At 38.0% G+C, this 26,326-nt stretch overlaps 1 protein-coding gene across 4 annotated transcripts in view; it reads left to right on the top strand.

Annotated features, from left to right (window-relative positions):
* Positions 1 to 26,326, top strand: part of AK8 (adenylate kinase 8) — a 175,311-nt gene that overhangs the window by 96,715 nt on the left and 52,270 nt on the right. For all 4 annotated transcript variants that reach the window (XM_003339637.4, XM_056812628.1, XM_056812630.1 and 1 more), the window contains one exon: positions 21,270 to 21,411. In XM_003339637.4, the coding sequence (XP_003339685.2) occupies positions 21,270 to 21,411 (142 nt within the window). The remainder of the gene's footprint in view (positions 1 to 21,269; positions 21,412 to 26,326) is intronic.

Below are 26,326 nucleotides of genomic sequence, written 5' to 3'. Positions count from 1 at the left end.
GACTTCACAGTTTTGCTTTGTTTTTTTTTCCCCTACAACAGCAATGCTCATTTCTCCCCTGCTTAAAATCTTTTTTAACCCTTGGCTTCAGTCTTAGTATCAGTTCTAAGGCAAGTGCTAGGCAATAGGGGTTAAGGATGTGTCTGAGGCCACTTTTGAACCTGGATCCTATTGACTCCAGGTCTAACTCTCTATCCACTCTGTTACCTAGCTGCTCCTCATGCTTAAAATTTTGAGTTATCTTTAACTGCTTACTTGTTACCCTGTCTTGTAGACCAAAGGTGTCAAAAACGCATGGCCCAAGGGCTACATGCATCCCATAACAGGGCTGAATACCTCCTGAACCAGATTAAAATGGAATTAAGAACTATTTATCAAGATAAAAATACACAAAAATACAGATATCACACTTTTTAAATATAAATTTAATTAAAAAAATTTAAAACCCTTACCTTCTGCCTTAAAATTAATACTGCATATTGGTTCCAAGGCAAGAGAGGAGTAAAGGTTAGACGATGAGGATTAAGTGACTTCCCAGAGGCACACAGCTAGTACATGTCTGAGGCCACTTTTGAACCCAGATCCTACTGACTCTAGGTCTCACTCTCTATCCACTCTGTTACCTAGCTGTTCCTCTTTATTTTTAACTCTTTCCTCTCATACACAGTTAGTTTCCCAGGCTTGTGGACCAGAGGTGTCAAAAACATATGACTCAAGGGTTACATGCATTCCATAACACTACCAAGTACCTCTTGAACCAGATTAAAATGGAATTAGAAACGATTTACCAAGATAAAACTACACAAAAATACAGATACCACATTTTTAAATTTTTATTTAAAAAAAAACCTTTCCTTGTATCTTAAAATCAATACTGTATATTATTTCCAAGGCAGAAGAGCAGTAAGGGCTAGCTAATTGAAGTTAAATGACTTGCTCAGGGTCACAGAGCTAGGACGTGTCTGAGGCCAGATTTGAACCCATGACCTCCCATCCCTATGCCTGGCTCTCAGTCCACTGAGCTACTCAGCTGCCCCCTGGATAGTACATTGTAAAGTTAAGTCAATATGAGGCCTACAGGAATCTGTATGCACAGTTTGTGCCTTGTTTCTATTTGGGTTTGAGGTCGCTAGTGTACATCATAGCTCTGCAATGTGTCTCCCATCTAACCCTTCCTCGCTGATTCTACTGCAGTGGCATCCTAGCAGGCCCTCATTAGCACCCATGCAGACCATTAGAGACTTTACAGGCCCTTCTGCCTCCATTCTCCTCCATTCTTTACACTTCTGCTGAAACAATCTCTTTTATTTGTAGGTCTTTCCACTACACTCCTCCACTCAAAAACCTTTAATAGCTACTTGTTGCTGCCTGAGAAAAGTGCCCAACTCATTGGATGGCATTCAAAGTCAAGGTTCTCCACAGCATGTCACCTTTCTAATCTCATCTCATTTTATAAATTTGAGAAATTAGACCTTTGTCAGAAGTTTTTGTTATAAAGATTTTTTCCCAATTGGTTGCTTTCCTTCTAATTTTGGTAGCATTGGTTTTATTTGTACAAAACCTTTTTAATATAATCAAAATTATTCATTTTAAATTGCAATATTCTCTATCTCTTGCTTGGTCTTAAATTTTTTCCTTTTCCATAGATCTGACAGGTTTAATATTCACCTAATTTGCTTATAGTTTCCTTCTTTATATTTAAGTCATTCACCCATTTTGAATTTATCTTGGTGTAGAGTGTGAGATGTTGATCTAAACCTATCTCTTCCATACTGTTTTCCAATTTTCCCAGCAGTTTTTGTCAAACAGTGAATTCTTGTTTCAAATGTTGGTATTTTTGGATTTATCATATACTATCTTGCTGTCATCTCATCTTAAGGTCTTCTGGGTTACAGCTCTCTATCCCAATCCCATCCTGAATTACCTTATGTCCCCAAATTCCTTGCTGTGTTTGCTCATGGTACTCCCTAGGCCTCAACTATCTCCCATATTCTTTAACTTCAGAGTTCCTAATCATTCTTGAAAGTCTGACTCAAGTGCTATTTTCTTCCATGAAATCGTCTCTGAATGTCCCCTTTGGTAACAGCCTTCTGCCTCAGACTTTGTTTTGCATTCTTGAATGCACTTTTCTTGATTATTATATATGAGAGTTATTTGGATGCCATTAGACTGGATTAGATAGACTGTAAGCATAAGGGTAGGGGTTGTATCTTATCTAAACTTTGTATAATATCTAGCACAGTGATATGAACAAGTTAAATACAATACCTAATATCTGATGAGTGAACGATTGAATGAATGGATGGGTAACCCTGTTATGCTTTGTGTCTCATCTAGCTCTGACCTTTTAGGATTATATGATTTAAATGAACAAACTCTTTGTAGCTGAGTTCTCTTTAGACAAAGTCTTATTTTGGGTATATGTATGTATACATACATGCATGCATATTTATGAGCATATATGAATATAGTTATAAAATCATCATCACCACCATTATCTCCACAATCATTATCTTTTTCCTGAATCGTTGTCCCATCATTCTCCCCAAGAGGATCTGTTACTTTCCTCCCCAGTTTTAGTCTCATGATGTTATATAAGCCCCTTCTGACCTCTAGTCTTGCTTATATATATATATATATATATATTTTTTATATATATATATATATATATAATTTTTTTTTTATTTTTTTTTTTTTGGTCTTCACAGGTACTGCCAACACCTCCCAATTTAGTAGCAGCTACAAAATTAATTATCATACCACTTGCCCATCTTTTCACGTTTACTTGGCAACAGGATCCTACCTTATCCTTGTCTTAAATCTTTTGTTATGGGACCTTAGCTATAGCAGCCAAGGATGAAGTGTTTGAAGGATGGGTTTGTATTTTGTATTTTTTCCTCTTTTTGCTGAGTATATGTGTCCTAGACTTTGAAATATATAGGTCTGACCTCCTAAACTCATTCTGACTATAGCTGCAGATTGAATAGCAAATTTATTCCCCAAGGGTTTAAGCACATGCTCTTTATGCAGACAATCCCCATTAAAGTCAATAGGTGTTTGGTCTGCATATGAAAAATGGTATTAAGCCTTAAATCATGCAATTTTCATTGCTGTACATCTCTGTCACTTTTACAGTGGTAGAGTGCAGAGTTAATACCAACTCCAGGTGTTCGGTGGAATTAAGGGCTCTGTTGTTTATGTGTCACTTAAAATTGGGCTCCTGGCATTGATGGGTTCCTAGCAAGTCTGGACTATTGACTTCACAAGTTGGTATTTTCCTATCTTTGGAAGTGGAGATCATGTCCTAGTCATCTTCTCATCTCAAACATTTGCTCTAGCTGCCATCTCCTAATGCCACTTTCAACTGGTTTTTAGGGTGCTGTGTTCCTAACTCTGACTTTTCATGGGGAAGAGTGAGGGTTCTTGAATCATAAAATTCCCTTTTCCATATTTATACTGAGTATAAGAGCCAACATAGTCCGCTGGACACTGTGCTGGTCTGTCTTCATCACCACACCATAAAGAAATCCACTGTCTCTCCATATAAATCTAATTTACGGTTAAGGAGTTTCACCTATAAATAGTGATCTAGACACTGGTAAAAGGTAGGAGCCCCACCTCCGGGTTTCTGAGTCCAATTAGCTGCACCTCATCCTTTCTTTAGTTCAGAAAGGTTGCCTTCCATTGAAACTGGTAATTGTTTTCTCTCCCTCACTTTGCTTGGTCCTCTCTGGAGAATGGCTGCCCAGGGAAGATATTAAAAACAGCCAAAGGCATATCTTGTCCTTCTTGGTTGAAGTCTTTGCTCTGAATGTGTGAGATGTTTGTCTTTATTAATGAGAGGCATACTCTCGAACTTGTTGGAATAGGAAGGTCAGGAGAATGCCGGAATGATTATTCATCCAGCCAAGAATATCTGAGTTAGACTCTGGCTTTTCACAGACCATTTCTTTAAGAGCTGAGCAGGAGACAACATCAATATGTTCATCCCCTGGCAAGCCGGGGCTTCTGTTTGTTTGTTTTTGTTTTTGCCGGGTCTGCAACAAGTCTCTACTCCAATTCTCCTCACATCCCCCTATATTTGCGTCTCATCCAAAGCAGGGCAATCACAAAAATCTCTGAATTCCTGAGAGCATATCGTAGAGACACACTGATTTTTTGGTTGGGAGAACAGCTATTTAGTTGCTCTAATGATTTTTCTCATTAAAATGTAGATCCTCATGTGCATAGAGGAGAGATGGAAAACAGATCCACAGATCACACTGTCGCTGTTTGAAATCCCTCCGAGGTGAACCCGCATAGATATGGGCCCTCCCTATCTATCTTTTAGATATGTCCAGCCGGAGAGATTCTTAACGACATGGCTCACCTAGGAAGGGGGCGGAAGGAGAACGAAAATGAATTTACTCATTTCCCCCACTGCTAGAAACTAGCTATTGTGCTCCAAGTACGGCAATTAGGAGCCAAACACACATTTTAACTTGGAAATATTGTGAACGACCTCCCAAAGACCAGCCCCGCGGCTGAAATGATCAGTCCTTTGCCCAAGCCTTCATTTCTGACGGCAAATTAATATTCTCATCACTAAATGCGCACTAAAGATTCGACAATAGGCCAGCTTTTCTCTTTTGTTAAAAACTTGCAAAGAGTTGCTGAGTTGAAAGGCAAAGTAAATCTTTCTATCTGAGGAGGTAAAGCTGAATGTTATTCCTTGTTTTTAACGGCGCTGTATTGGCGAGCTGCAAGCTGTCTTAACACGGGAGAGAGACCCGTAGGGACCTCTGTGCGTTTTCAGCAAGTCTTTGCATGCAGTGTGTTTGTACTAGCTGAAGATAGCGCATGACTCTCTAAATAATTTACAAGTTGATTAATAGACTCACATGGGTATAATTAGAAGAGGGAGAGACAGTGGATACAGTAACCGGTACAGTGCTTGGGGGAACAGGAGACTTTATTTTTTTAAAGAAACTTTCTAGGGTGCTGGGCGTTTGAAGATAAGTTGGGAAGAGCTCAGTGCCTCTTCTCTTTTGAAGTGGAAATAGGACAGTTTGAATCCGTCGAGTTTAATTTTTCACAAGCTTTAGGGGCCCCGCAGTGCAACTCCTTTTTTATTATTGAGAAAATTCTACATTTTTCTTTCATTTTTCTACACACACACACACACACACACACACACACAGAGGCAGTCCAAACAGTAAGTAATAAACAGATTAATTTGCTCTTTTATTAAATGTATATTTTATTCACCTCCCCAATACACACGGATACACATCTTGCCCTCCCCCCATAAGAACCCCCAATGTAAAGTTTCCTATAGGTGTATTAACATACACCCCTTTAATTTATGCATTTTAAAGAAACCCTCACCTCTGTTTGACAATGCTTTTGAAGTAGCTCCTTTTTTCAAGTCAAACTTTTGACTTTTCCACTGGGATTGCTACAAAGATTTCTTTATGGAAAATAGGTAGGAGTCTTTTTTTTTTTTTTCAGTTGAAGAAAATCTGTGGCCAGGATAGTCAAAAGCAACTATGTTTTAAATGCTGGAATTTCTGTTAATGAACTGAGGGTTAATGTCCTTGTTTCATCAATAGGTTTATTTGGCAAAATGGTCCTTCCATTATTCTTTTAACCCATTAGCTCACCTGGACTGTTTCTATTGTTGCTTTACATCTTAAAATCATAATTTACTAGGCATAGTCATCAAAAGATCATAGTTGCTGCAGGAAACTGAGGCTGTGATTGAACCATGTCGAGTTTGTGAAGCAATCAGACATACTTTTGGTCCTATGAGGAGAATAATCTCTGAGTAAGTGGTTTTCTCCTTGTTTTAATTGGAGATACCTTGGAAACTCTTCCTTCTTTCTCCATGGCCACAGTGGCTATGGAGAAAGAATAACATTCCAGTCTATTCAGCTATGAAATTGGTCTTGACAGGCAGTAGCCTACAGAGGACTAAACACTGTCTTCTCCAGCCTGGAAGTCCCATGGCAGAGCACAAAGAGATGACACCAAGCCCTTCCTAGAGATGCCCTCTAGATCTCTTTTCAGAATTCTAATTCCTGATCTGTTTCAAACTCCCCTGGCTTCTGACAATGTCCCAGGCAGGTGAAACTGAAATGGGTTTTTCTTCTGAAAATGGGTTTACACATCCACGGAACAACTCAAGAATACAAAAGTGATAGTAAGGTCTTGTTGAATGGAAGATGAGGCCAAAGATTTTGGGTAGAAAAGTCAGTATAAATACATACATTAATTTGTGATTGTAACCAAAGTAAATTATAAAATAATCAAAGATTTGAGTCTGAATTAACTAGACTGGACATCTATCCAGCCTAACTTTACTATCTCTAGTATCAGAATATAGTAAATGAGAGCTACTCATTTACTAGCCTCCCCAACACCAAAAACAAAAAGGAAAATTTGCCATCCATTTTCCAGCCTGAAATCTTCAAGAGGGCAGGGATCAAACTAGAAAAAACTGTTGTGGTTCAGGGTTATGGGAATGGGTGTGTATTTATGGAAAAAGGAGAACCATTAGGAATAGGAACTGGATCTTCTATTTTTTTAGGATAGAGAATTCCCTCAACTAATGTAGGCCAGTATCTTCACTGTAACCTACTATTTTAGAGACCTGCCTAGATCTCTGAGTGGTTAAGTGACTTACCCAGGGTCACACAACTAATTTGTGTTTGAGGTAGGAATTGGAACCAGGTCTTTTGTTTTGGGGGACCATTCTGTACACTAATCCAATTCCTCCCCCCCCCCCATTTCCACTCCCAATCTCAAGCCTTGGCTTTATGCAATGACTTTTTTAAAAAAACCTTTACCTTCTACCTCACTATCATTTCTAAGACAGAAGAGCAACAAGGCCTAGGTAATTGGGGTTAAGTGACTTGTCCAGGGCCACAAAACTAGGAAATGTCTGAAGCCACATTTGAACACAAATCCTCCTGCTTTCAAGCCTGTCAACTGTCTACCCAGATGCCCCTCTATGCAATGATTTCTTCCATCCACAAAAGCTAGTCAGTAGGAATTCAGATGGAACCAATCTTTCCTCTAGATCAAGTTATTCTTCAGAGCCCTTGAGTATACCATAGCAACTTCTTTCAGCTTTAAATCTACCAGCCCATGGTCTTCCCAACACCAGACTAACAAAAAGACCACTTGCATCCTCTACACAGTCTGGAAGGTAGAAAGGAGACATTGAAGCTCAGTGTGTGTATATATATATACACACTTATACACACACACACAAACATGTATATATATGTACATATATATATATATATAAAGTTCAGATTTTTTAATTTGTTTATATTAATGTCACCAGTTGCTGATGTTGTCTCATTCCTACTCCTTCCTGCTCTTCCCTCTGATCTCAGATGTCTAGTTTCTACAGCAGCTCCCTCCCTTATTCTCCTCCAAATCATAGACAAGATCACAAGCACCTTTTAAATTTATTTGGGATACATTTACAAGTTGTCCATCTCACACCACTGTGGAGTTGAACACTCACATGAATTTGTTAGCCTCAAATTGCTACTTTTAAATGACAATCAGAATGGAACCCAGATCTGGGACCAACTTAACTTTATTGAAATGTTAGGCATGTCCCTCCCCCACTCTCTTCTCTTCACTGAGCAATATTTTAACTTGTGCCTCTGGAGAAGTTCAAACCAATTTATTTTTTATTTGGCACTCACTATACCTCTCCAGTAGGCATGAAGCTTATACAGCTATAACCTTTTCACATTAGGTTTTGGACTACATCAAAATCTAAAAATAAAAATTGAGCTCATCTTGCTTACATCTGACCTATGTTCCTAAGTTACTCTGTGTACTGGAGATTAAATCAGGCTTCATTGAATTATGTTAAAATGGGATGAAAGGATCCAAGCTCCAATAGTTCATTGATCTCATTGGAAGTATGCTCCTTATCCCACAGCATTTGTAGGATGATGATCCTAAATAAGCATCTTTGATTAAATGCAATTCATTTATCTTGACAAAATGCAAAACAGAAAAAAAAACAGGAACCAAAAAGGTATCAGTCAGATCAAATGAAATTTAAAAAAGTAAAATGTTCCTTTGGCAGAGATCCCAGCACTTTATCTGCTATGCAAGGAGAGATTCCATAAAGGCCTGGGAGTCTTGACTCTAGAACTAGATTTCTTGGCTTTCTGTAAGCCTTTTGCCTCAGTAATTGCCAAAGAGAGGAGGCATGAGATTTATGAAGTTTGGGGGTTTGGAAGGATTGACCCTTCTTTATAATAAGTAGGTCTAGGGGCAATATATTTCAATAAATTTTAAAAAACAAATATACCTAAGAAATGTTCATCTTGGATCCCATTTTCTGCAGAGAGGGGTTCTTTGAAATTGTTTTAAATTGTTACCTATGGCCTGAGCTTATCATAAAGCCCTATAATATGAGATCAATTTCTTTGGAGAATTTCAGATTTAAGCAATGAATATTGTGGAGGGTAATGCATGCCTTCTATTATTCCTTGGCCCTTCTAGACAATTAATTCTCTGTGACTATTCTCTGTGCATTTCTGAGTAGGCTATCTGAGGTGGTGCAGGATACAACTTTGGCCAGCAGGTGGCAGTAAATAATAAACAAACCATGGAAAGAACAGGGACTGGCAGGATGGCTGAGCCCCCAGCCTGTCTATTAGCACAATAGGTGCTTGGAAAGACAATCATGATTTCCATTTACATCTGGGGAAAAAAGGCAGGCAGGCACTAGCAATTTCCAGGAACTGATGCCATGCTATTATGTTCACTCGTAGGCTTTAAGAAATGAGGGTGGATGAGGTTTCTTTGAATTTCTCTGGTGGTAACAACAGGTGTCTTCTAAAAGGGACCAACCTCATGTCTCTGAGCTCAGGCTTTCTAGAGCTTCCTTTTCTCACTTTGGAAAAGCGCCTATAGGCTTGGAGTGTATAAGACCCCGCTGCCACCATCTTCGGCCTTCTCCTAATCTTCCCCCCTTCCCAGCTCTTACCAAGAATGAGTGTTCATTAACTTTGCCTGGGAACTTGCCTACCTAGTTGCTTGAAGAGAAGGAGGGTATTCCCCAGTTGAGGACTGAGGGATTGAGAAGCACTGAGGACATATCGATTGGGTCTTTTAAGAAAATTATTTTATTTTTTAATACTATGATCACTTCCCAGTGATTACCCTTCAAAACTCCCAACAACAATAGAACACTCCTAACACAAACAAGAAGGAGTAAACACATTGACTCTGTCTGGAAATCTGTGCCTCATTCTTCCCCTAAAGCCCAGTACCATTTGGCTTTATACAATCAATCCTCCAAAGTCACAGTAGATCACGACATCAATCAGAGTTCTGATGTTTTTCAGTAGTTTTCCTTTATATTATTATGCTCCTTGTGGAAATTGTTCCCTTGTTATTTTTTTCTTCATGCTTCCCAAGTTTTTCTGAATTTTTCCTGTTGATCATTTCTTATAGCATGGCAATCCACCAAACATTCACATACATCTGTTTGTTCATTCATTTCCCAACTGATGAACACCTGCTTCCCTTCCAGTTCTTTGCTTCCACCAAAAAGTGCTGCTATAAATGTTTTTGTATGTAGGATCCTCTGTTTTGTGTCCCTTTGTTGTAAATGACTAGCAGTGACACATTGATTGTTTCATCTCCTTGTCATTTAGGGGTAGGAAAGGGAGGAACATATATAAGTATCAGAAAGGCTGTCACATGGAGGGGAAGATCAGATTTGCTATTTCTGGTTCTAGAGGGCAGAACCAAGAGTAGTGAGTGGACATTGTGACGAGGTCAATTTAAGCTTGATGCCAGTTAATGCTCTCTAAAAGTAGAATTGAGTGCCTTGGGAGGTCCTTGAGCAGAGGTTGGATAAACATTTGTCTGATATTTTACAGTGGACATTCCTTGGTTAATGGGTTGGCCTAGATGACCTCTGAGGTCCTTTCCAACTCTCAGATTCCATGATTTCTTCCCTACCCCAACCAACACCCATATCTTTAGCTTTATACAAGTCAGTCTTTTTTTTTCCTTTCAACCATCTTTTTTTTTTCATCTAATGTGTATTGGTCCCAAGGCAGAAGAGCAGTAAGGGTAAGTAAGTAAGAGCAATTGGGGGTTAAGTGACTTGTCCAGTATCACACAGTTAGGAAGCCAAATTTGAACCCAGGACCTCTCAACTCTAGACCTGGATCTCAATCAATTGAGTCACTTAGCTGGCTAGACCCTACTCCACTCCCTCCCCACTCCCCCCATCTCCACCTAAGGTAGCCTTTTAAGGAAAAAGAAGTCTCAGAAGTGGAATTTCAAATGTGGAATTGTAGCAAAGTTGTTGGATGAAAGTAGCCAGGAGGATCATGAACTAATTTTTTTTAGCTGAATTAATCTAAGTTCATACAGGTCCCAGGTTTGTTACAATGCCAAATGACTGTTTCCTTGAGTCAGCAGGGGAGCTGGGCATGGGGAGGTGTAGAAAGGGAGAGAAGCAAGAGCCCAGGAAGGAAAACAAGGTAATTTTTGCCCAAATTCATATATCCTAGGAATGTCACTTTCCTATTTCTGAAACATTCCTTCAGGTCTCAGATGCCTTTGAGCTCTAATGTTCAAATACTTTGTATCTAGAGCACATTCATTTAAAAGTAATAGGGGGATTAGCTATAGAAAACTACAACAGATGGCAGCGTGGTGAAATGGAAAGCCTACAGATTGGGATTGGAGAAACCTGTGTCACCTTGGGAAGGACTGTCTCCCTCTCTGGGCCTCAGAATCTTTACATGTAAAATTAGGCATTTGAACCAGACAGTTTCTAAGATGACCCAGTTCTTGGATGCCGTGATTTGGCATAGAGTGAAATGGCAGAGTCAGAGAAAGCCTCACAATCCATCAGGTATGGCATGTGGGGGCCATCATGACCAGTGGCCCTTTTTCCTCGTTAGAGTTCAAGTTGATCATGCTTGATTGGGGAAGGGGGCTCAGTCTTTAGGGCATAGACCCATTCTAGGCTGGAGGCTATGTCTCTTGGGCTTGTCACATTCTCTGATGATAAGCTGTGTTAATTAAGCCACTATTTAAAATCAGTAACCAAGTCTATTAGGAAACAAGTGAATTGAAGTTAAGCTCCTGTAAGGTCATTGTGAGAACTCATGTTTTTCATGGAAGAGGTTGAGCAAGCAAGTGAAGTTATCCAGTGTGGCCTCCTAAAATAATAGGACATTCACATCTTGCACTTTGCTAAATTTAGGGTTGACAGGACATTCCAAGGAGGTAGCCCTTAGCAGCAGCTAGTACTCAGGGTAAGATGTTAACTGTCAAGCACTGAAATCAAGCCTTAGGCATCTGAATTAATGGTGAAAGACTTTAGACCCAAGCTGAAAAATCTCTATCTGAGAAAAGGATAAAGGCTAAATGGGCAGTATTATCAAGGGGACTTTAAACTTTTGGCAGAACACAACAGCAGAAATCCTTTCCGAAAAGTGCATTTGTGCTGAACTGGCCAGCCAGATAGGGCAAGGTGGAAGAAATGAGTCGATAGCCTTCACAGAGGAAAAAAAAAGAGTTTTAAAAAGAGTAAAAAAAAGGAGCCTGAAAGAGAATTAAAGCACACTAACTGGAGATAGGAGAGGAGGTGGATTTCTTGGACAGTTTAACTAAATGTATGGTCTTCTCCAGGGCTGTGTCCTGGGATCTCACATGTTTCAGGGAATCTTTCGAGAAGGTGAGAAGAGAAGCTTATTTGGAGAGTTTTTCTTGCCTCAGATGAGGCAGTTCAAGTCAGTGCATCCAGAGTCATCTATAATTTGCTTTAGCCTCTAGCAATATCTCCCACCCCTCTTCACCTCAACCCCATAAGTGCCACAGAAGCCCTGTTCTACGGGGGAAGCTCCCTAATGTTGTGTGAGAAAAAAATTTAAACAGGAAGAGCTTTGCCTTTGCCTTTGTAATTCACCTAGATCCTCAGTTCATGCCTCAATCTTTGGAGCACTTTAAGAACAGAGTAACAACCCACACCTGGAGCTTTCTGGTGAAGCCCAGGGTTGTAGGATCTCTGCCCAAGAGTCCTAGCAAACACTCAGGGGTGGAAATTTTGGATTTGCTCATGTCAGAGTCAAAACACACTATATAGATCAACCCTCAACTGAACAATGAAGGAACATTGATGATGAAAGTGTATGTGTTGGAGGGATGAGGTCAGGAAGGACAAAACCATTTCTGCTCAAGAAAACTAGCTGTAGCACTCTTCTTTCTATCTATAGGTAAGGAACTTTCTAGAACCCTTTCCTCCAAGACCTGCCATTTCATTACCAGATTTGCCACCCAGTGCATAGAATTTTGACATTTTATTCATCTCACTAATAATAACCTACTTCTTCATAGTGGTTTCAGGTTTACAAAGCATTTTCATCACAACAACCCTGTAAGATACATTAGAGCAGGGGTCCCCAAACTATGGCCCACGGGCCACATGCGGCCCCCAGAGGCCATTTATCTGGCCCCCACTGCACTTCCGGAAGGGGCACCTCTTTCATTGGTGGTCAATGAGAGGAGCACTGTATGTGGTGGCGCTGCAAAGTGCAGAGTCACTCAAGTATAGCACTACTTCCCGTGACATAATCCTTTGTGTAACTGAATGAGAACAAGGCTCCGCCCAAAGGATTATGTGGCTGCACAATGGAAGATGTCAGCATGGTGAGCAGTGAGTGGGGGAGGGGATTCCGCACTGTGTATACTGCTGCCCAGTATAGAGGTGGCATTGATGGGCCTGTGCAAGGTGTGACAGGCCCATCACAGCCAGCGCTGCAGCCTCTGCTATCCCAGACAGCCGTATACAGATTTGTTCATTTTATTTTTTATAGTCCAGCCCTCCAACGGTCTGAGGGACAGTGAACTGGCCCCCTGGGTAAAGTTTGGAGACCCCTGCATTAGAGAGCACATATAAATCCATATATGAGATCTATGATCTCATCAATGTGGGCACTCCCTCCAATGATATAGGTCACAACCCATGCATACGTTTTCAACCTTCTACTATGACTTCAACCAGTATACTTGGGACTTTCATCCAGGTCTCTTCACAAGATAGGAATACCATAGCAGCATTCAGGCTGCCTACCTGTCATCCCTCACTCTTGCTTTGCCCACTACCACCATCCCTGCCTACCTCACTTTCTAGCCATTTTGCTGATGAACCCCTACACCAATTCTCAAATGTCATTGGTATTATATTCCAGCCTCTTTACCCTCATGATATATGTAGTCAGATGGCTGCCTTTGGGTGACCTGCACCCATTTTAATTCTTTAATTCTTCATAGATTGTGCTATAAATGAGTATTCTACCATCATATTTATTTGGGATCTGAGGCACAGAATGAAAGCACAAAAACAGTGATGGTTCATTAGTGTTATTTTTTTTCTTTACTCCATGACCATGAAGATTAAGGAGAATGGGAAAGGTGTATTAATAATATCAATTCTATTCTTCCATTTAGATACCACATATTTCCTGTGTAACATCTGCTAACTTTGGTGTCATATGTCTGAAATATCTCACCTTAATTGGTTGAATTTCTAGCTATCTTTTAAAGTTCTGCTTACATTCTACCTCTTCCATAAGGTTATCTCTGATCGCCCCAATGAGTAATAACTTTCCTTCCCAGATGATAACAGTGCTTTTTTTTTTTGGGGTACCAGTATGATGCATTTCTCAAATATTATTGCACAGTAACACATGAAGACTGAAAAAGTATTTTGATCTTCACTCATAGTTAGCAAAAAATTCTTTCAACCAGATATATTGTCCCAACTGCCAGGTAGTGGTATGTATTGGTTGAGATTGAAAATAAATTTCACCATTCAAAATCATAATGAAATTACCAAAAGTACTATAGTCACAAGTAGGTAAAAGCTACTGGAGTCTAATTCTCCTCTCTCCTCTATGTTCAGAAAAGCATAAATAGTGAATTTGCCAAGTACAAGGGAGAGGAAACTCCCTTTTCTCAATTCCCTCCTGGGAGTTGTCTTCTTCCATAGCTTGGAATAAGTCATTTTCTTGTGCTGATTGAAAAGGTGTCATGGTAAAGACACCAAGCACAGAGGGTAATGAATAACAGGCTACAACAAATAGCCAAGGAGGAACTCAAAAAAGGAATAGGAATCAAGGATGGGAAAAGTAAAGAATGACAGGTGGACAACCAGAGTGCTCTATCAATAATTAGTTCAATTTCAGAAGAAGAAAAGAAAGATTTCCAGCATGTTGGGGAGACTCCTAGAATGAGATTGGGGGGGGGGGATGTACAGGAATCACAAAGATGGACAAGCATGGATGGGGATGTATTCTTCATCCTTGGCAGAAACTCCCAAATAAATGAGAGCAAAAATCTTTCTGCACATTAAGAGTTGGGGTGAGGACAGATAATTGGAAAACTTCCTGAATATGATGGAGTCCTGAATGGAAGTTAGGGACTTTGGTTTAAGTCATTTGCAGAATGAGCTTGGATAAAGTCACAATTTCCTCATTTGGAAGGTGAGAGGAAAGAGCTACATGGTATCTAAAGTCTTTTCTGGTTCTGCTATCTTATGTCATTCTAAATTCTTGAATATTAATATAACAATATCAGAATTTCATTATCTTTCCACAGATATAAGTCATTAACTGTGATATGAGATATTAAGCTAGAAAGAGCTAAAATGCTCCCAGATCATGCTTATTCTTTATTATGAACTAAAAGAGTAATCAGCTAAACAGGAGCATTTCGGTATGCAAAAAGACCAGAAAATAAAGTTTGTATTTTAAATCATGAATATATATGTCAACTTGTCCCTTAAAATCAGTGCCCTCAAATTGGGACACTAATGCATTGTTGGTGGAGTCCTGAACTGATTCAACCGTCCTGGAGGACAATTTGAAACTATGCCCAAAGGGCATACCCTTTGATCCAATAATACCACTTCTGGGTCTGTATCCCAAAGAGATAATAAAAAAGGGGAAAGGACCTATTTGTACAAAAAATATTTATAGCAGCTCTTTTTGTAAGGGCAAAGAATTGGAAATTGAGGGGATGCAAATTGAACAAATTATGGCACTTGTTGGTGATGGAATATGATTGCATTATAAGAAATAAGCAAGATGGTTTCAGAAAAAGCTGAAAAAATCTGCAGGAACTGATGCAAAGCAAAATAAGCAGAACCACAATCACAGCAATATCATACACTGATTATCTGTGAAAACTTGACTACTCCCAGCAATGCAATGATCTGGGACAATCCTGAAAGATTTAGGACAGGAAATAATATCCATCTCCAGAGAAAGGATTTTTGGAGTCATCTTTCACATCAGTGTATTTGTGTCTTTGAAGTTTTGGTTATATATGAGTATTCTTACAGCAATGACTAATATGGAACTGTGTTTTGTAAGACAATAAAAATAAAAATTTAAAAATAAAATAATACAATTGCCTTACTTATCTGCACTTCTTCATTCTGTTATCTCTTGTGTATTTTTATTTTTTTTCCATTTGAATAAGTTTATTTAGTCAATTTAAAACATTATTCCTTGGTTACAATAATCACATTATTTCCCTCCCTCCCCTCTTGTATATTTTTAGATGTTTCATTGATGCTCTTTTTCTTTTTGTGGGGAGGAGGAGAAGGGAAGAAATAATTACTCTTCCCCTCAACCCAAATAAAAAAAAACTCCCTTGTATAAAATAAGCATTGTTAATCAAAACATATTTACGTGTACTATTCATATGTGAAAATGTGTCTTATTCTATACTATTAGTTGAATATCAAAGTTTGATTTCTTTTTTAAAAATTTAATTAATCCCTTTTTACCAGCAAGCTTTTTGTATACTCTTTCCCAAACCCCCTCCAACCTGCCATTGAACAATTTTAAAAACTGAAAAATAATACCCTTATTTTGAATATGCATACCACAGCAAAACAAATTCCCACATTGGCCATTTCCCAAATATGTCTCATTCTGCATTTTAAAGTTTACCACCTGGCAGGCGGTGGAATGGCTTGTTTTATCTTTAGTCTTCTGTGATTGCCTTGGTTTAGCCTTGCCTTAGAGTTTCTAAAGTTGTTTTTCTCTCTGTTGTTTTCATTATAAATTTTTTCTTCCCAGTTCTGTTCCTTTCACTCTGAATCAGTTCATAGGAATCTTCCTAGTTTCCTTTGAAACTGTCCATTTAGTAATTTCTTATGGTGCATTACTATTCTATTTACATTCATATATCATAATTTGTGTTGCTATTTCACAATAGGTACTGCTTCTTCGGGTTTCCAACTTTCAACTGTGATGAAAAAATGCTATATACATATATATATACAATATGTAGACCCATATATATGTATAGATATAGATATATATTTAGATATATAGATCCTTTTCCTCTTTCTTTGATCGTTGGAGTGCAGGACTAGGAGCTATATAGTTGGGCCAAAGGGCAAGTACAGTTTGGTAATTTGAAAATCTCTATCTAGAATGACCGGACTAATTCACAGCTTCATCAATGTGCCTATTTTCCCATAGCCCCTCCCACATGTGCCATTTTCCTCTTTTGTCATCTTTATGTGTCTTATGGGTATGAAATAGAAAGTTTGATTTGTAAACAGAATATCTTCAAGGGACTGTTAGATCCAGATGGGCTTGGACCTAATGATCTCTCAGATCCCTGCTGTTGCTAAATTGTATGGATTCTAGGATTCTGTGGTTCTATGATTCTAGTCTAACACAACAGAGGAGGACAGTTTAAAAGAAGTATTATATTTAATCGTTCTACTCTTAGGAAAAACCATTTTCACCATTACATTTGGAAGAACATTTTCACGCATATTTGAAGATCATCTTTAAAAGTCCATTCTCACCCCCTTCTTTGTAATAGCCATAAAATGTCAGTGCTAAGACCTTTGAGACACTTGAATCCAACTCTTCATTTTAAAAGATGATAAAGGAAACAAAGACCAAGACTCATCTGCAATTCATATACTTGATCACTTGCTGAGCTAGTGTTTAAAACTAAACTCAGTTTTCAATAAGCATTTGTTAATAAGCATGTGTACCAAAAATTTGAACAAGCACTAGAGAGAAAAAGATAAAAATGAAACAGCCCTTGTGTCCATGGAGCTTTTATAGTCAGTCTCCTAAGAGAAACAAGGGGTCCACAGATATTTCAGTTAAAAAAAAACCATACAAAATATTAGACCTGATTCACAGGTCTTCTTTCAACTATAACATGATGCTGTTTTCCTTTTCACAATCCCCTTGGAGCAATGTGGGTTTTGAGTTTCTAAAGGAGATGAAAGGTAATGTCAAGCCATAAAAAACTAAGTGATCATCATTCAATATTTGTGGACTGGTACTAGATTTAGACCCTTTACAGAATTTATATGTAAACTCCTTGAGGGCTGGGCTAGGACTTTGGGTTTTCCCTTTGCATCCAAAAGTGAACAGTCTGTGCATAGAACTGAAGTGAGTTTAGTTAACCTTGCTCTTTCTAAGTTCTTTAAAGAACCTCCATTATGTTGGTGGCTATATTCAAATTAGTGCATTGAAGAGCCCTGGTCTCGCAGTACATTGAGAGTCATTGTGTCAATATTTCTTACATATATCTCTTTTTTCCTATTCTTATTATCACTTTTATAGTTCAGCCTCCTAATAGGTCTCCCTGCCTCCATTCTATCCTTTTCTCAGAACCATCCTGCATAGAGCTGACAACTTACTCTTTAACACATAGCTCTGATCCTGTTCCTTCCCTGCTTATAAACCTTTGCTGGCCCCCTAGTGATCATTGGATTATAGCTAGATCCCTACATTTTACAGTGGAAGAAAGTAAGGCCTAGAAAGGAGGAGTATGACCTTAAAGTCCCACATGATAGTAATTGGCCAATCTGAAACATAAATCCAGGTCATCCATCAAATCCAGTGCTCTTTCTGCTATCTCCTGAAAAAAAAGTACCAGATCTTTAGCCTGACATTCAAGGACCTCAATCCTTGGCCTCAATCTACCTTTCTACCTTTATTTCAGTATAGCTTCTTTGAATATCCTATTTTTGGCAAATAAATTATTCACTGTTCTACAAACATTCCCCAAACTTTCCCATTTCTCTGCCTTTCTTAGTGCTTCCTGTATCTGTAATGCCTTTTGCCCAGCTCCACCTATTGAAATGGTAGCCAGCTTTCCAGGCTCAGCTCAAATTATGTGAACAGTTTTTTTTTTTGCTCATACCTTTTGTTTTTATATCACATGCATTGCCAAATATATCCCTCCCTCCTCTCCCTTATCTGTCAGACCTTCCTTTATAACAGAAATTTACAAAGAAACCACAATTCAACAAACATCAACCATGTCTGAAAGAATAAGCAAAATTCTACAGCCATAGTTCCCCCCATCTCTGGGAAAGGAAGAGAGGTACACAGCTCCAGCCCTTCTCTGGTCAAAGCTTGGTCATTATAATTACAAAACATTCAGTTTTGTTTTTATTGTTCTTTCTGTTTACATTGTTGTAAGTCTCTGATAAGCACTTATTTTTTGAGTTTCTTTTATCTGTAGGATTGCATTAGGGAAGCTATGTATCTCAAAAGAAGGTGTGAAACAGTCAGTTATAATAACTATATAGAAAACTATCTTCTCTTGAGAACTAATTTCACAGCAAACAATGGTAATATTTACCAATCATCTCTGAAAAATGAGTGCAAATTGCAGGGAATGCAGTGCAAATTGCTGGAACTTAGAACATCACCCACATAGGATATTTAATGAGTCTGGGGGAGAAGATATAAATTTCAGGAAAATGTCAGTTGTGTCAATGTAAATAAGAGGCTTCGATGTAATATTTCATTTTCTATATACATTTCCTGTAGTCTTCAGTTATCTCTGAAACATGGAATCTTGAGAAATATTTGGTTCTAAATATGAATCAGAAAAGAATGTGCAGTGAAGATTAAAGAAAAGCAAGTTATAGGAGATCATAGCTTGACAAAAAAAACAAAAAACAAAAAACAAAAACAACATAACCAGGGTTGATCGTCTTAGAAGTCCTAAACCTACAGCAGAAGGTCAGGGCAACCTGAAACCTGGACCTAGAGCCAACTTGTTAAATCATTTTGTGCCAGTTCAGGGGATCTCCCACCTAGATGAAAACCAAAAAGCTGGCTGACCCCCAGTCTCATTTGTGGACTGGCTGCAGAGCTCCCTTGTGCTGCTCTGAACACCATCAAATGTGTGGGGAGGATTTCCACAGTTTGGCTGCATAGAGCTCCAGTGGGAGGAATAAAGCACATACTCAGTGTTCCTAGTGTTCAGTGATTCATTTCCCCAGTCCACTATCACCCTTCTTTTTGCTAAAGCTCCTCCAGTATTCTTACCTCGGTTTGCATCTTGCTATGTGTGTGCTTTGATGTGCAAAGATTCTAATTTTAGGCATAAGCCTTTGAATTGAATGCTTGGGTTTCTAATTATGAAAATAACTGTCTTCTCTAAACACCAAACTCATCCTGGTTCCATAAATGCTTAGAATTATTAGGGACATATTAATAGTGTGAAAATATAGTATGGTATAGAGAAAAAAAGAGCAATCGAGTTGGGAGGACATGGTTTCAAATCCCATCTCCCATCTATTGACTTGAATGACTCTTGTCACGTCACAGTTTTTATAATCAGTAAAATGGGAAAGATAATAATAGTACCCTCTTTACAGGGTTGTTTGCAGATCAAATGGAATGATAAATGTAAAGTGTTTTACAAACCTGAAAGCAATATAGAAATTTTAGCTATTATTGTTGTTGCTACTTAACCTCTTAGATTCTTAGTTTCTTCGATTATATACTTGAGAGACAATATGGTATAATGATTAGAGAGCTAACCTCTGAGGAAGACCTGAGTTCAGATTTTGCCTGTGAGACATACTGGCTATGAAACTGATTTCACTAGTGAAATAATTTTAAAATGATAATCAGCATTAACATGAAAAACTAGTAATTCTTCCACTCTTTAAGCACATGGGAAACTACTAGAGAGTATAATCTTGTCTCTGAATTAGGTATACCCATCAGTTATAGAGCTCCTTTTTCTGTAATTAAAAATATGAAAAGTATTTTACATGATTGTGCACTGTGTATCATGGTGCCATAATGGAAATTTTTTTAATTTATTTTTTTTATTTTCAGTCACAAATTCTCTCTTTTCCACCACCTCTTTCACTCTTTGAGAAGACAAGAAATATGATACCTATTATACACATGAGGTCATACAAAACATTTCCATATTATCTATGCCCCCTCACTAAAAATAAGAAAAAGAGAAGAAGGAAAAAATATGATTCAGTTTTCATCAGTTCTCTATCTGAAACTAGATAGTATTTTATATCATCAGGCCTTTGGAATTCTGGTGGATCATTGTATTGATCAGAGTAGTAAATCTTTCACATTTGAATATGTTTACACTGTTACTATTACTGATTGTTTTCCTGGTTCTTCTCACTTCATTTTCCATCAGTTCATATAAATCTTCCCAGATCTTTCTGATACCATCCCCTTTATCATTTCTTATAGCACATTGTTTAGTATTTCATCATATTCACATACATATCTTTTTTAACCATTCTCCAATTGATAGGCATCCTTCAGTTTCCAATTCTTTGCCACCACAAAAATTGCTACTATAAATATTTTTGTACATATAGATTCTTTTCCTTTTCCTTTCATTTCCTTGGGGGCCATAGATCTACATGCTGGAAATTATTGCACGTCTTTTAAAAATGGAAGACATATTTCCTTCCTTGAAGGAGGCATATAAACAAACACACTGAGAAGACCTTGAAACCCATTGTAAAACAAAGTAGACAGTTGAAATTATTATTAATCATTCAGTTGATCTAAATATCAACCTAAACTTTTGCCTTGAGGGTCAAACTCCACAATTTGCAATTTGAGTAAACAAGGTATATTCATATAAAATCTAGTCACCATTTCATGAGAGACTACTCTTTATAAAATCCTGTGCTATTTACTTAAGAGAATATAAAGATTAATAGAAATGGTCATTACATTTTCACAACATTTAATTTTCATTATTTTGTTGTGGTTTTTTTTTCTGATTAAAATTGCTCTAGTTACTGTGTATATTGCTTTCCTGATTCTGCTTACTTTACTGTGCATCAGTTCACATAAGTCTTCTCATGCTGCTCTGACAAGAGAGATTTCATAAATTCTGTTTTATGACCTTTGTCTAAAACAAGGTTTCATTATTTTCCCTTCTAGTTCCTGATCAAATCGTCATTAGAATCCTTGTAAAACGTCTCAGTGAACAGGATTGTATTTGCTATGGATGGGTACTTCATGGTTTCCCTCGAGACGGAGACCAAGCAACTCTTCTGGAAAATGTGGGATTCACACCCAACAGGTATGTTATTGGTTGTAGCAAGTATTTTGGAAGCTTGGTGAGTGTCTCCATTGCTAGACTTTTGTAATTTGGATTACAGGATTTCAAGACCTTATAAATGCCTCAATTAAACTTTATTATTTTGTACATGAGGGAGTTGCAGTTCAGAAGAAGTGACTGGCTCAAAGACAAACAGGTAATAATTGATGGAACTAGGATTTGAACCCATGTCCTCTGAATCTAAATCTAGAACTAATCATACTATCAGATGCCTGTATTTACCCACACACAGGAGGGAGGTCCTAGGTTCCAATATGACCTCAGACATTTCCTAGCTGTGCGACCCTATGCAAGTCATTTAACCCCAATTGCCTAGCCCCTACCACTTTTCTGCCTTGGAATTTATATTGAATACCAATTCTCAACAGAAGGCAAGGATTAAAATAATGGTATGCTTTGATCTGCAATCAGACTCCATCAGTTCCTTCTCTGAAAGTAGATAGCATTTTTTTTTTTGTCATAAGCCCCTCATAACTGCCTTGGATCTTGTATATTTTATTGCTGGGAAGTTAAGTCATTCATAGTTGACCATCATATAATATTGTTGTATTGTTGTTAAGGTGTACACTATTCTCTTGGTTCTGTTCATTTCACTCTGCATCAGTTCATGGAAGGCTTTCCAGGTTTTCCAGAAAGCATCCTTGTAGGTAAATTCTTAAAATAACTAGCTTGCCACAATGAACTGGCTCATCTTTTCTCTTAATTTGCAACTTATAAATTAATCACATCCATATTCTTTTTATCAGCCCACCACAAGTGGTTACTCCCTCACTCTGGACATGTAGAGTAATAGAATCATGGATTGCCACAGTGAAAAGGAACCCTAGACCATAGAATATAGGAGCTCTAAGTGATCTTTGAACAAAGAATAAGAACTGGAAAAGGACCAAAACATTGAATGTGGGAGCTGGAAGAGACTGAGAAGTCAAATCTCCCTCCCCTTACTGATAGGGAAAGTGAAATAACTTGCCAGATTTTACAAAGCTGACTATTGTTAGAGACTGTACTTACAATACCACTTTAAATCTTTTCCTAATATCAGCTGCTATCCACTGAATTCTTTTCTCTATTCAAAAATATTTATTAAGCATTCTTTTAGTTATGGTATTAAATGAATTGAATAAGTAAGATTGTTGCCCTCTAGGATTATGTGACTGAACAGTCAGCATTATCATAGAGATCAAGATGAAGACTAAAATAATTTGGAATAAATATAGTTTTAGATAGCTTCTAGCCATTTTTCTTTTATCTTTCAATATCAGTATGATATAATTCCATTTAACTAGTTTTTGCTGGTATTATGGTGGCCAGAACTAAAATGCAGCTGCTGTCTCATTAGAACTCTGTAGTTCATCTCTACCTCATAGCTCTTAAAGTAATTCTCAAGTATACTATATTCAAACAATATTCTCATTTCTAAAATGGGAAAATTCTGCCTAAGGTTGACTGACTTTTCCAAGATTCTGTGCTCTGGAGTGGAGAGCTCAGAATAGAATGCTGGGTTATCATTACTATTAATAATATAATATGCTTGTGTATGAGTTTAAAAAATATTTTCCCAAGCATTTTCATGCATGTAAACTCATTTGATCCTCAAAGCAGCAATCTGTTCTCAGCACAATTGTTGGAGAAAGATTCAACCTGTCCTGCCTTGTGACTTCCCTTGTATTGTCATTTAACTTTCTGTACATGCCTCGTCTCTTCAACTAAACTGTTAAGGTTCTTGCAAACTGGGCTAATATGCCATACCCTTTTGTATCTCCCATAGTGCCATGTTTTCACTATTCTCTCTCTCTCTCTCTCTCTCTCTCTCTCTCTCTCTCTCTCTCTCTCTCTCTCTCTCTCTCTTCAATAACAATGCCCCCATTCTCATTCTGCTGGAGCCCTTTGCCATTGATTACAGTAATGCATGTCAAATATCCTGTTGTTTTTATCGCCTCATAATTTAAACTTCACTGGCTTTCCACTATATTAGTCCTCAGTCTTCTCTGGTTTCCATAATAACTCCCAAACAATGTTGCTTTCTGAGCTTCTCATCGTGGTTAAAATCGTTCCTCTTATTGACCTTTAACATGAGTTGTGAAATTCTGGGGCTATGATTTCAATCAAGGCCATAGTACCTTTTTTGTTTTGTTCCCATGGTGGACAAGAAATCTCATCATGGCTGGACTGTATCTCATTTTAAGTATATGAAATGTTTGGGGATGAAAGGCCCTATGGATCAGCTTAAGGTAATCTTACCCAAAGAACCACATGAATCAATGTGGGTTAGAGGAGATGTTTCTATTGCCATGTTTTTAAACCCCCATGTACTAACCAGTTCTATGATTTGGGGTAGAGACAGTATTTATTTTTAAATGGGCAAGAAAGCACTTCACAACTATGACTCCCATTTCTTTTAGGCTTGCAAAGAACCCACTCGCCCAGGTAGTAAGGATTGGTACCTAGAGAATTAGTAAGGAACACAGCTTAATTTATTTGGCCTTGAAGCAGGAAGAAGGCAGATTCATTTTAAAATATTCATTTACAAGCTTGATCTAATCCTGTGTCTTGTGTTTAATCATTGTTCTACATGTGCCTCCCTTTGCTCAGAAGATGCTTTCTCTTCCTTTTCTTTTCTCCCTCCTTTTCCTTTCTCTGCCCCACCCAAGCATATGCTTTGAATTAAACATTTCATGATTAATCCTGCCGATGATTTTTGCCATAAAACCTTGAAGTCCAGTTATAGACTGAGAGAAAGAGAGATTGGAAAATCAAACCACCCACCCTGGGAAAGCACATTAGGGCTATAATTCTGGTTCAGGTGTGATGCCAATTATAAAACACTCTAGCTGTGGTGTTGCTGTTTTTGACACCAGGAAGAAATCTTGACAGAATTATAGCCTGGAAATCAATCTGGGAATAGGATACAGAAATCTATAACTCAGATATGAAAACAATCTACAAAGGCTCATTTTTAGGAGAGTTCGGTTGATAAAATTAGATTAAAATAAATTTACATATATATCAAGTTTATTATTAAAATATACTCACAATAGTAAACAGAGTTATTGGTGAAAGGGTAAGCTACTCTGTGTATTGGATTCAAAAGCAGACCTCTTTGGCTTATCAGAAAACAGAGTTATTGTCTACTTGTCACAGTATAAATCTCTTTCTTAGAGCTAATAAATGGATAGTGTTCAAATGCTATGTTTTGTCTGACTCCCACCGCATAAACCCAGTGCACATAATACTAAATTATATACCATTGAGCAGTATCAATCTCTTGATTCCAACATCATACAGTGAAGGGAACAAACCAAGTAATTGATGGCAGAAAAGAAGGGGGGGGGAAAGTTATTTGAGAACAAACAATATGGGCTATAAAGTTTGTTAAAACACAATAATAATGATATAAAAAATAGCCACTGCTTCATCCAAAATTCTGCCCTCTGCCTAACAGTAAAATAATTCATTTCATGCTACAAATTTGAAACGTGGTGTTTTCCTTTAGAATTAATATTCACCATAGAAAGAGAATAGAATTCAGATTGATGTTGGTAAGTTTCCGGTAAACCAGACAAAAATGTCTTCTTGCCTCCTTCACGTCTGAGGCACAAGGAGGAGGCAAACTTGTTTTGAAAATTCTCCCTGTTGCTGAAGTTGCCGTATATCTGGATGTGGTCTTAATTATGTTGAACTATGGAAGCCTTTAAGGTGAATGAGAAGGCAAACCTCACCGGTAGTTTTGAGTGATGATGGCATTGGGATGGGGGCCATTAAAAAAGGGATCGTTAAAGCCTCTCATGTCAGAGGGTTGCAAGAATTGGATGGTTAAAATAAAAGGCTTTGGTTTACTTATGTCAAGGTTTAATGGAGACTTCCATTGAAAGCAGGTACAGAATCCTGTTTGTTTTAGTTCAGCAGGCATGGCTGCAAAGTACCTAGGTGAAAAATAGAAAGGAGTTGTTCAGTACAAGATATCTGTAAAATTCTAGATGAGTTTGTGACAGCCAAATACAGCCGAGTGCTACCAGGCATTTTATAATTGTTATTTTCCTTAAAATGGCTTTCCCCCCTACTTTCTTTTTTTTTATGGGGCTAAATAAATCCCTCAAGGATGATCGTTTGGACTTGCTAATTTGTGTTTCAAGAACCCTAGTGCAAAATGGAAATTGCTTCATGGAAGAGGCTAAGACAGAGTTGGTTGTGCTTTAAAAGGCCATCCCAAGTAAGACAGACATGCAGCTCCACACCCACATTTGCTGGGGAACTTTATTTTAGTTGTCACTGGGAAAACTGTGACAGATCTCTTGTCATTAGGTTTGCCTCCTAGACTGTGCCAGGGTTATTTCAGTCCTCGCTAAACAAAAAGACAGTTATCACAAACAGCCTGCTGGAGAGCAGAACTGGTGTCTACACGGAAGGGCTGCCTCCAAGGGAGAGACAGTGTTGACAGCAGTCAAACACTGGCAAATTCCAACCATCTAAAAGATCCTGAAACATTGTTGCCCCGTGGACCAGAGTGGGGTGGAGGAATCTCACACCAAAGTGGTCTGTGCCCTGGCTCTATGCTTCTCAACAGATAAGCAAGGCGGAAGGTCCTTGAGGTATCCAAGGATACATTCTCCAAATGGACTTTATTTCAGAATCTAGCATAATGCAGCAATGAATAGCTTGTGAAATATTATACTCAGGGTCATACAATAACAAAATGTAGAGTGAGGAAGAACCATAAAGATAATCAAGTCTGTCTTATTCCTGATTTTAAAACAAAATATAAAGAAAACCACTAAAAAACTGCAAATAATAAAATAAGTTGAATGAATAATGATCTCACATGAAACCATTAGCATGTAACAAGGGTAGAACCAAATAAATTACTCAACAACAAACC

Source organism: Monodelphis domestica, chromosome 1 (genome assembly GCF_027887165.1).
Source record: "Monodelphis domestica isolate mMonDom1 chromosome 1, mMonDom1.pri, whole genome shotgun sequence".
Classification (NCBI taxonomy): Eukaryota; Metazoa; Chordata; class Mammalia; order Didelphimorphia; family Didelphidae; genus Monodelphis; species Monodelphis domestica.
Note: the sequence above shows the minus strand (reverse complement) of the source record. Positions and strands in the feature narration are given on the sequence as shown.